The 11775-nt window shown below is 37.1% G+C and overlaps 1 protein-coding gene across 4 annotated transcripts in view; it reads left to right on the forward strand.

The window, feature by feature from the left end:
- Positions 1 to 7399, forward strand: part of GPNMB (glycoprotein nmb) — a 35802-nt gene extending 28403 nt beyond the window's left edge. For all 4 annotated transcript variants that reach the window (XM_087712785.1, XM_014055007.2, XM_014055015.2 and 1 more), the window contains 5 exons: positions 896 to 1030; positions 2327 to 2429; positions 3469 to 3674; positions 5121 to 5214; positions 6807 to 7399. In XM_087712785.1, coding sequence (XP_087568911.1) covers positions 896 to 1030; positions 2327 to 2429; positions 3469 to 3674; positions 5121 to 5214; positions 6807 to 6960 — 692 coding nt within the window. In that variant the 3' untranslated portion in view covers positions 6961 to 7399. The remainder of the gene's footprint in view (positions 1 to 895; positions 1031 to 2326; positions 2430 to 3468; positions 3675 to 5120; positions 5215 to 6806) is intronic.
- The last annotated feature ends 4376 nt before the right edge of the window (positions 7400 to 11775 follow it).

Below are 11775 nucleotides of genomic sequence, written 5' to 3' on the forward strand. Positions count from 1 at the left end.
GCCAAAAAGGTATTAAGAGTTGTCAACCTAATCTTGCACAGCTTCTTTTCCAGTAATATTGTACTGCATACTAGGGCACACAAAATCTTTGCTAGACCAATTCTCGAATACAGCTCATCTGCCTGGAATCCACACTGTATATCAGATATTAATACAATTGGGAGAGTCCAGAGATATTTCATAAGAAAAGGACGCCACTCCTCTGCTCACAACAGAATACTGTATTCCACCAGGCTTGAAATTTTGGGCTTGGAGAACCTAGAACTATGCTGCCTATGGTCTGATCTAAATGCACAAAATTATCCGCTACAATGTGCTACCTGTCAATGACTACTTCAATTTCAACCACAATAATACACAAGCAAACAATAGATACAAACTCAAGGTAAACCGCTCCAAACTTGATTGCAGAAAATACGACTTCAGCAACAGAGTGGTCAATGCCTGGAATGCTCTACCTGACTCTGTTGTTACATCCCCAAGCCTCCATAATTTTAATCTGTCTACTGTTGACCTTACCTCATTCCTAAGATGTCTGTAAGGGGTGTGCATAAGCACACCAGTGTGCCTACTGTCTCCATTTATTCGTACCCACTTACTGTGTTCGTATTTATGTTTATACTTATGCATATTATCTTTTACATGTTTGACAACTAACTAACTAACTAAGCTCAGATAGCATCAAGGACCCCTCAGGTCAGTCTTGAGCTACAAATATTCTCCTTTATTAGTACCATGTATGGTTATATATATGGATGTAAGTCTCTGTATGAAAATAAGACGATCAAATAAATGTAATACTCATTTTATCTTGGTATAAACAGAGGGTACAAAAACTATTTTTGCTCTATGATGCAAATCTAAAAACTCCACAATTTTTCTTTCTTTTTTTTAGCATTCACTACGCAGTTGCCTTCTAATACAACCCCCACCTCCGCTAACGTAACCGAGATGCCTACAGGACAACCTCCTGTTGAAAGGTGCAGTATCACTCGATATGGAACTTACAAAGCAACACTTACCATTGTAGGTATGCATCTACATCAGTAAGCAAAGAATATCATTTTCATAGATAGTGTGTGAAGTGTTCAGTACATAATTAAAATGGCTTTGGGGTTTCCGCTATGGTAGAATTTTTCTGTAAACAAAGGACAGAATATCTGAAAGCTTTGTAGAATCCATTTTGAAATGAAGACTTAAAATAATATTATTTTGTTTGCTTTGAAAATCATATTACCAATAGTGTTATGGATAAAGACTTCCATCCATGAACAAAAAGAGATTTCTTTGTACAGGTGGGATTTCTTCCATTGCCCACTAGAGTTCTTCCATTAATAGAAAAGACCCTACTCTACCAATTATCCTTTGTGGAATATTTAACTAAATAGCTCATCAGTAATATTTGTGTTTGCTAGGAATGTTCTTGTCGCTTTGCCTAGGTATCACCATATACATTATTTTAAACCAAATTTCAGTATTATTGTTGCCATGTTCGGTTTGGTCACCTTGTTCAGGAAAAGTACAGTCCCTGGATTGATACAGCAAGTTCAAATTAAGAGTCATTTTCAAAATATGACGAATATACCACTGAATTTAAAAAAAAACATTTAATTTAAAAGAAAGACAAGTCTTAATCTTAAAGTAACATTCTTAATATAACAATGTACATATCCTTAGCAGAAGTACCATATAGTGAACAAAATTATCAAATTCTACTCCATTTTTGCAAGTCAGACATATACAATACATATATACAGTATTGAAAAAGCTCAATCCAAGGATTTAGTTTTAGTATTGAAAATGATCCTAATAAACTTTTTTAAAGTTTCCAATTTCTAACTTATTATGTGATGGTGTGGAAGACAGGGAGTAATTCTGTTGCTGGGTTGTTTTTTTTTAATAAGAATCAGACACTATGATCTTTTGCAACAATAAAAACTACCCATTGCTTCAGACCTATCTTTTTACTCTCTTGGTTATGAATTATGGATTATTCATATAATTCTTTAGAGCTGGAATTTAAACATCTAATGATCTGAGATGCTTTAAAATGTCAAATGCCTGAACCTCTCTCTGTAATTATTACATGTCAACAAAAAAATAAAAAAAGAACTTTTCTGGATGACAGAAGCAAGAACACAAATATGATGACCAAAAAAAAATTTTTTTTTTGCTGACATCAGCAAATCAGAAACTATTGTTAACAAGAAACTATAATTCTCTTGTACTTACGATTTAGAAAAAATATTTCTTTTCCTTATTATCAAATTTTGCACCTTAAAAAATAAAAAATATTGGTATGTTATCATTGGCTTATTTTTGACAGATGGGATCCTTGAGGTAAATATTGTCCAAATGACAAGTGTCCAGATGACAGCTACTCAAGTTGGAGGTTCCGTGGTTGATTTCGTAGTAACCTGTCAAGGGAGGTATGCTTTTCCAAATATTCCTACATACCCTGGCATTTTATACTATACAGTTAAATAATTCTTCTGCAAGAGCTCTATATACTGAAAGAGCTCTATATAGAAGACTCAGGAATACCAGTATAACTGAATTGTCCTATTGTGGTTCACTGTGTTGGTGTTTTGCTGCACACAAAGACTGAGAAACAAGAGAGCTGCAGTCCAACATCCAGGGATATTACTAGATGTAGAGGAATATGGAGTTAATCTTGAAACATTATGCATTTATAGGAGATGAAACTCCTATTCATCCTGGCAAAAAAGAAAGCAAGAGAAAGAAACTTAGAATAAGTTTCTTAGAATACTTAGAATAAGTTTCCATGATTATCTTTGGTGTAAGAAAGGACAACTCTCTCAGGTTTTCAATATTCTGTTATTATATCTTAGAACAATAAAGTAGCATTCTTGTAATGCCTGACCTGATCTATTTCCTGACGTGTCCTACCTCAAACAACTGCCATTGGGGTGGAGACAATTGAATCCACCATTCAGGAGCCATGTTAATTCTGCTCAAGAGCAAAGAGGATGAAATCCAGGAGATGTTCTTTTAAACTGGATTTATTATTTCTAGGCAGTTTGTAAGATTCAGTTTACAAGATGCAGAGAAGATTCTAAAGGCTGCCACATGGAAAACCCCCCTATATTGTCTTTTGCAGTTGATCTGGCTTTCTTTGTAATACATTCAGTAAACTGTGTACAAGGATTTATAAACAGATTCATTGCAGCATTAATATTTTTAGAAGGTTTAAAAGAGTTATCCTCGTGAATAATAATGATCATAACATCATTGCAATATTTTACTTCTGTTTAGTCATCTTTGTTGTTTGAACTGAAACTGAATTGTTTTAAATACATATATGCTATGCTTAAAAAAGAATAAATTGATCCGAACTATTTTGGGCATGTTATGAAAAAAGTTACATGTCATCAATTAGTTAATTAGTTCTACACAATCCAAACTGGTTAACTACCTTATCTCTTTTTGTCTCTTCCCCCTACCTAGTCTACCTACAGATGCCTGTACATTAATTGCTGATCCCACATGTACGATTTTACAGAGTGAGTCATGTCACCCCGTTGATGTTGCCGATATATGTTTCCTAACCATAAGAAGAGCCTTCAATGAATCTGGAACCTATTGTGTCAACATCACACTGGCTGATGCAACAAGTCTAGCACTCACAAGTACTGTGATCTCCATCAATGGAGGTAAATGCTACCTTTTTTTTCCAGAAGTTGGCATGGTTATTTCTCAGAGTTGTTAAATTTTCAACTCTAAGGGATACTGCATGTTTGACAGATTAACAGATGCTTGTAAAAAGGTAGAACCTTTCCATATTCTAACATTACACTAATATATAAGTTTAGAGTGCCTGAGATAAAGAAAAGTGTACTTCTTATGATAAATATGCATAGCAAACTTTTTCATCTGAAGTTCTTGGTCCTTCCTAACTCTATCAGCCCAAATCTGAATAATGATTCTACTAGTGCCACACTTTCCCAAATGTCTGCATTTAAAGAAGTGTAGAATGAAAGAGACTCAATTATTACTGTATGTGCTGTGTGAGAAGCAGTGTTGCTTACCTTTCAAACTCAGTGAAGTATAGAAAGAAAGATCTAAATAAATGGAAGTAATGAAACTGAAATAAGTTTGGGGAACAATTTATTTTTCTTTGCATTTTATAATATTTATTTATTTGGTAAATGTATATACCATCATCTCATGTGACTGAGTAACAATGATGTTACAAAAAAATATAACAAAATGACATCCTCCCTCCAAAACAAAAATAATTTTAAAATATTAAAAACAATAAAGGTATTAGTTTTAATTAGGAGACAGGCATGGTGAACCCAATGAGATTGCAGTATCAAGCAATGTAGAACATGTAGAGCCATGATGACAAACCTATGCCACGCATACAGAGGTGGCTCATAGAGCCCTCTCTGTCGGCACGTGCGCTGTCACCAGCTGCTCTTCCAGGTTCCATTGCACATATGCTCGCTGGACAGCTGGTCCTGTACATGTGGTGTTACATGGATGAGACCACTTGGCTCTTGCATGGTAAACTAAAAGCCCCCTACCTAATTTAATACCAATTTACTATTTTCTTGTTCATATCTTTTCCATTAAATCTATTTTTGCTTGCATTCCTACACTTACTGTTGTATTATTTTTAGAAGAAATGTGTGTGTCCGTGCATGTGTGCCTGCATAGAGGTCCTTCCATTCACTCAAGATTTCCATTTCCATTTAAAACAATAACATTCCTTAATTAATGAAACCAGTGGTGGGTTACCAATTTTGATACTACCGGTTCAGGCGCGTTCCTCTGTGTGCTCATGCATGATGTTTGCGCATGTCTCCTGCCGCCATTACTAATTCGGCCGATCTGGGCCAAACTGGGAGCATCCCACCTCTGAATGAAACCTTTTATGGAGTTAGTTTCTGGGTTCAGCAGTAACTGCTGCTGGCCATGGACATGCGCACCAGCCAGCTGCTCTCTTCTGAGTTCCGGTGCTCCAGCATGCATGCACACCAGATTTGGCACTTGATGCCAAAAAGGTTAACCATCACTGAGCTAGAGCATTATAAGAATATATTATTCACTGATTAAGTTCCCTTTATTCTGTTTTCTTTAATTTATTCTTTAAGATGAAGCATCCTTTTCAAGAACAGCAGAAGGAATTCTGGTTACAGGTGGTTTCTTGGTGGTGCTTGGTAGTTTACTGATTTTCTTCCTTTACAAGTAAGTGGCTTGGTAGAGTCATTAACATGAATCAGACCATTGGTTTAGTGATTTATAAATTTTTCAAACTCAAATAATACTGATGTAAAAATTTGTAACAGAAGGTGAGTTCTATTTACCCATAGAAAAAAGCAAAAATCCAGTAGCTTTCCTTCTCTGTCCGACTTACTCCTCAGATATAAAACACCCCAACCCATCACCTTCCTCATGTTATTTTTTATATTTATATTCTGTTTTCTTCATGTTGCTTTTTAAATTATTCATAGAAGCTCCCAAATATTACTGGATGGATGATACAATATATTTAAGATTGTTGGGAATAAGGTCAAAGCTTCTCTATCTTCTTTTCTGTAACGGGTTGAGCAACTCTACTTGGGTGTGCTATTGAGGAGTGGAAAATAATAATCCAAAAATCATAGCTATCCCTTAATAGAAGAAAATGTTTCTAGTTCAGAGTTGAACTGTGTGGCCCTTAGTGCTTTCTGAGTTCAGTTGTTTTCTTGCAGACATTTCATTACCCAACTAGGTAATATCATCACAACTAAAAGGAGGTGAGATTTCCTCTCTTGTTCTTTACAAGTAGTAAACAACAGTCTAATCAAGAAACTATTAAGAACATTCCTACCAATACTAACAGGGTAAGCCACTTGTATATATAGAGCTAACAGAGAGCAAACTCCACTCCCATGTATGTATGTATGTTTGTATGTTTATTATACTTGTATGCTGCCCTATTCCCGAGGGATTCAGGGCAGCTAACAAACAAATGGGGAAGGAGGAGATACAAAAAACAAACAAGACAAAAACAAGATACAAAAAAAAATGTAGTCGTGATGATGTTTCTTAGTTGGGAAATAAAATGTTTGCAAGAAAAACAACCAAGTTCAGAGAATACTAATGACCCCACAGATCTCTCAGTGTCAGGAGTGAATGACAATTCGAACCACAGTTGCTGCCTATAAGTTTGACTCTGTAACTGCAATATCCCATTGTCCCTGATTTTTAAAAGGTTTCAGATAAAGAATATATCTTGCAATGGCACAATATATATTTTTTTTCTTTATGGAAGAACTCTGAAAACGTTTACTTACTATCCTGTTTCCCCAAAAATAAGACCTCTCCAGATAATAAGCCCTAGTGGGCTTTTGAGTGCATGCACTAAAATAAGCCCTCCCCAAAATAAGCCCTCCCCAAAAATATTGCAACACAGCAGCAACCATGAGATGGCCACGCTCACTGCTTCCTGCACCTCAAAAATAATACAGACTTCCCTGAAAATAAGGCCAAGCACTTATTTCAGGATATTTTCGGGGAAACGCGGTACTGTAGTATATTTCGTTAGTGATGCAATACATTTCTATAAGCACAAAATAGGTAGTTTTCTTTTTTTGGTGTCTTCTTTCACTCTAATATATATTCTCAGCAACTGTTGTCTAGAGCTGTATTAAAAGCTTTTCCCCACTGATTTTTTTTCACAAATATAAATGTGCAATAACAATTTACAGAAAAGAATAATGCAATCTAGGAATTATTGAGTTTTGTTCATATAACAGGAAAACCTTTTAATAACTTGATCTTCACATTCTTTTCAGGAGATATAAAGAATATAAACCTATTGAAAGAAAAACAGGTGAAGGAAAATCCAGCGAAGGACTAAGCGTTTACTTCAATAATGTCAAGGCTGTTCTTTTCCCAAGAGGCAATGAGAGAGACCCTCTGCTGAAAAGCAAGCCGGGAATTGTCTAATTCTTCAAGTTAACATTTTAAAATTGCATGTTAAAATTTCAAGCTTTACACTGAACTGCAATTCACTGTAGGAATGCTCTTAAAAAGGGAGGAAAGATGGCATACTTGCATTACATACAAAATAAAAGCTATTGTTCAATACACTTGAAATTATAAAATATCAGAACATAATGTAATATTAGTTGACTTATCTTGGATATGCTATAATGTATCAGTTAATGAACCATTTATAAGATAAGGTAACATTTATTTTCCTTTTTTTTTCCTGTGAGCACACCTGCCCACATTAAAAATGTGGAATTAAAAGTTCTGTTTCCTGCTCTTCAGGAGACAACGTATATCTACCCAAACACATACAACACATACATTATAATGGGTACATTATATTGGGTACTATATTCAGTATATTGGATTATTGCAGAAATTTGTCATTGGGAATCAATACATAAATAAATAAAATTTACTCCTGAAGTTCAATAAATGTCTGCTTGGTTGAGTGTTTTTCTTTTACTAAGCAATTTAAGCTTGCAGTGAATTCTACTGAATTTAGAGGAATTTTTTTTCTGTGCCAGCATGCTAGGATCATGCTTCAATCCAATTTTCGTTCATCCTGTATACTCAGCTTCAAGTTAACAAATTTTAAAATTAGTAAATTTTAGTTTACTATATTGCCATTGCACCTCATACAATGAAATTAAATGCCATCTTCAGTGCACATTATAAAAATAAAACACAAACACACATCCTTCACATTCTGTACAATTGAATTGAAAATCCGATATTATGATAATATTGCATAATGAGTAGAATTTAATATTGTTACTGCCACGGCATAGAAGCTGCTTCTCAGTATATTTGTCCTTGTTTTTATTATCCTGTACTGTCTGCCAGATGGTAATATTTCAAAAAAAGGGTGCTCAGGATGAGATGGATCTTTAAGAATGTTTTGAACTTTCTTAGGGCAGCGGGAGCAATGACGTTTACACTGGAGTGCTGTCCTATCTGCCAATGTGCAATTAACAAACCATATACAGGTGCAGTAAGTTAAAATATTCTCTATGGTGCAGTGGTAGAAGGTCAACAGCAGTTTTTCATTCAGTTGTTGTTTCCTGAGAAGTCTCACGTAGTATAATCTCTGCTGGGCCCCTTTGACCAGTGCTGCAATGCAAGTTCCTCAGGTCAGGTCCTCTTTTATGATAACACCCCAAAACTGAAAACTGGCCACTTGCTCCACTCTGTCTTCACTGATAATCAAGGGCTGGATGTCTGATCTATTCTTTTTATAGTCCACTATAAGCTCCTTGGTCTTATTGGTGTTCAGGATCAAGTTATTGTCTCCACACACAAAATCCACTCATCTTGATAGGTAGACTCCCCCCCCCCCCGGAGATGAGTCCCACCACTGTTGCATCATCTGCAAATTTAGTAATAGTATTACTAGCGCGAGTGGGAATACAGTCATGCACATAAAGAGTATAGAGTAAGGGACACAACACGAAACCCTGCAGTGTTAAGAATGAGAACTGAAGAGATATGATTACCTAATCTGGCCATTTGAGAGGGGCCAGACAGGAAATCCTTAATCCAAAAGCAGATTGAATAAGAAAGTCCAAAATCCATAAATTGAGACACTAGTCTATGTGGAAGTATTGTGTTAAATGCACAATATTGTGTACAAAAAGCATCCTCACATAGCCCCCTCCTATTCCAAATGAGTTAGAGCACTGTGAAGAGTGATAGCTATAGCATCCTCTGTTTATTTTGTATGCAAATTGATGTTTATCAAATGTATGGGGAACACCAGAAATGATGTGCTGGCAGACCCATTTCTCAAAGCACTTCATGATGGTAGGAGTGAGTGCCACTGGTCTCTAATCATTACGATTACTGACAGGAAACTTCTTTGGCAGCGGAACAATGGTGGAAGCCTTCAAACAAGACTGGGATAAAGACCGATTGAAGATTCTGGTAAAGACTCCCGCCAACTGATCAGCAGAGTGTTTAAGCACTTGGCCAGAGATACCGTAAGCACCTGCAGCCTTTCTAGGGAACACAGCTCTCAGAATGCTCCTCACCTCCTGTTCCTCCACAATGAGGAGGGCACTACAATGGGCTGGTGGCTATATTTTAGCTGTCTCTGATGTCTCCACTTCAAAGCAAGCAAAGAAATGATTCAGCTCCTCTGCCAACTGTTTTAAAGGAGGACACAAAGACAGGTTCTGTAATTCTTCACAGAAAGACCTGAAAAACAAAGAAAATATAATATATTTATTTTCAAGCAATGAGGAATTAAAAATATGATTGATTACTTGCTATTAAATATTTTCTGAAGCAGATTGAACCCTTTCATGCTAAAACATTTATTAATATTGTTCAATATTAATATTGAAATTGCTTAAATTCTTCCATACTATCTATCTAATCCATCTGTGGCTACGCTAGACACATACACTCCCAACTCTTTCCTCAGAAGAATACAGTATTATCTTAGCATGATGTTGTCCTGCACTATTTTATGATCTGGCTTGAACATCAGGTTAAGACCTCGGCAGAGCCGAGGTGGTGCAGTGGTTAAATGCAGCACTGCAGGCTACTTCAGCTGACTGCAGTTCTGCAGTTCAGCTGTTCAAATCTCACTGGCCCAGGGTTGACTCAGCCTTCCATCCTTCCGAGGTGGGTAAAATGAGGACCCAGATTGTTTTGGGGGGGCAATATGCTGACTCTGTAAACCACTTAGAGAGGGCTGAAAGCCCTATGAAGCGATATATAAGTCTAAAAAAACAAAAAACCCAAGACATTTACTAAACCCAGTGATTGGGGTCACAGATCTCATCAAACAAGTGCCTAAGGAAAACATTTTTACTCAGGTGAATCCTAGCACAAAGAACACTTGCTATCCCAGTTTATAGTAGCATTAGAAAGCATGATACAGGTAGTCCTCAACTTACAACAGTTCGTTTAGTGACTATTCAAAATTACAATGGCTCAGAAAAAAAGTGACTTGTGACCGTTTTCACACTTACAACTGTTGCAACATCCCCATGGCCATGTGATAAAAATTCAGATGCTTGCCAACTGACTCAATATGTATAATGGTTGCAGTGCCTTGGGGTCGTGTGATGCCCTGTGTAACCTTTTGACAAGGAAAGTCAGTGGGAAGCCAGATTCACTTAACAACTGTGTTACTGATTTAACAACCGAAATGATTCACTTAACAATTTTGGAAAGAAATGTTGTAAAATGGGGCAAAACGCACTTAGCAGCAAAAATGTTGGCTTCAATTGTGGTCATTAAATCGAGAACTATGTTTAAATTATCTGTTTGGCATGAAAAATGGCACTCATATTTCTGATCTGTCTCTTGCTGCAGATAATATGGATGTTTCAATAAGCAGAGTGCTTTAGAGTCCCAATTCTGACTCAGGAAGCAAGATATATTTTATTTTGATTTCAGCTATGTTCAGGATGAGGCACGTTACCTTGCATTTTATGATATAGAATATAGAACTCCTGCCAATTACCTCCCATAGACCCATTAGATCCTACAGATTAGGCCTCCTCCGAATTCCATCTGCCGGCCAATGCCGGCTGTCGACCACCCGGAGGAGGGCCTTCTCTGTGGCTGCTCCAGCCCTTTGGAACGAGCTCCCCGTGGAGATTCGGACCCTCGCCACCCTTCAGGCCTTCCGGACAGCCGTTAAGACCTGGCTGTCCCAGCAAGCCTGGGGTTGAGTTCCCCCCCCCCACTCGAATTTGCTGTGCTTGCTGTGCTTTTTAAATTGTTGTATCACTGTCCTGTTTGTCTTACTTTTCTGTATTTGTTCCCCTTCCCTTGTTTTTTGTTCAGCCGCCCTGAGTCCCTTCGGGGAATAGGGCGGCTTACAAATCGAATAAATACCAATACCAATACAACATGCATAAAGCCGAAGCAAAGGAATTTTTCCTTATGGCGGAGATTAGTTACATGCAGAGAATAATGCACATTTATTAAGTCTGCTAACTGATATTGGTTGTGCCATTTCTCCACATATGTAAGTGAATGAGCATGCAGGAAGATTTGGTCCTGCCCATCCCAAAAGCCAAGCCCTCTTCACTGACAATCCCAGACTTTAACACCCCACCCTTTGGGTTGAAAGGAATTAGCCAGCACTCACCACTGGTCTGGAAGATAATAAATGGCTTGGGATGCACATGTTGTGCTACATTTATTTTGTACATTTGTAAATAAACATAACTCTTGAAAATGAGTGAACTTCAAAAAAAAATTAAAAAGCTGTGTCTAAATAAATGCTTTACAAGTGCCAATGTGCAATCCTTATTTGTATGGATTAACAGAGATCACTATTGAAAATGTGAAGGCATCTCCTATCCTACAGAATTCCAAAATATTAATTTAAATTTTTAAATGTTGTTTAGCACTTGGAAGCAGCTGATGCACTTATCCAAGCATCCATCTTAAACTGTAGTTTCACCTTCATCTCTGAAACATGTGACACTCCAATCAAATATAATCAGAGCCGATAACATAAAAGCTGGATCCCGGGAACAAATTCACCACTTCGTAGAACGAAGGTTGTAATAGGTGCAAATACAAAGATGACCAAAAGATGGCAGGAAAGAGATTGTCCTGAAATCCAGGTACCTCTGCATTTAATAAAATACTCCTAAACCCTTTACATCCTGGCGTTGCTTACCAAACAGCGCCTGCGCTAGCTGTCCTGCCTGTCACGTGAGAAAGGCAGCCAATCCCTAAAATATGTTGAATTTACACCCTCCAATCAGTGAGGAGAGAGAGTTTCCTGTTGTAGACCCCCCC

This window comes from Thamnophis sirtalis, unplaced genomic scaffold (assembly GCF_051295495.1).
Source record: "Thamnophis sirtalis isolate CommonGarterSnake01/CBP01778 unplaced genomic scaffold, rThaSir2_p1.2 scaffold_4, whole genome shotgun sequence".
Taxonomy (NCBI): domain Eukaryota; kingdom Metazoa; phylum Chordata; class Lepidosauria; order Squamata; family Natricidae; genus Thamnophis; species Thamnophis sirtalis.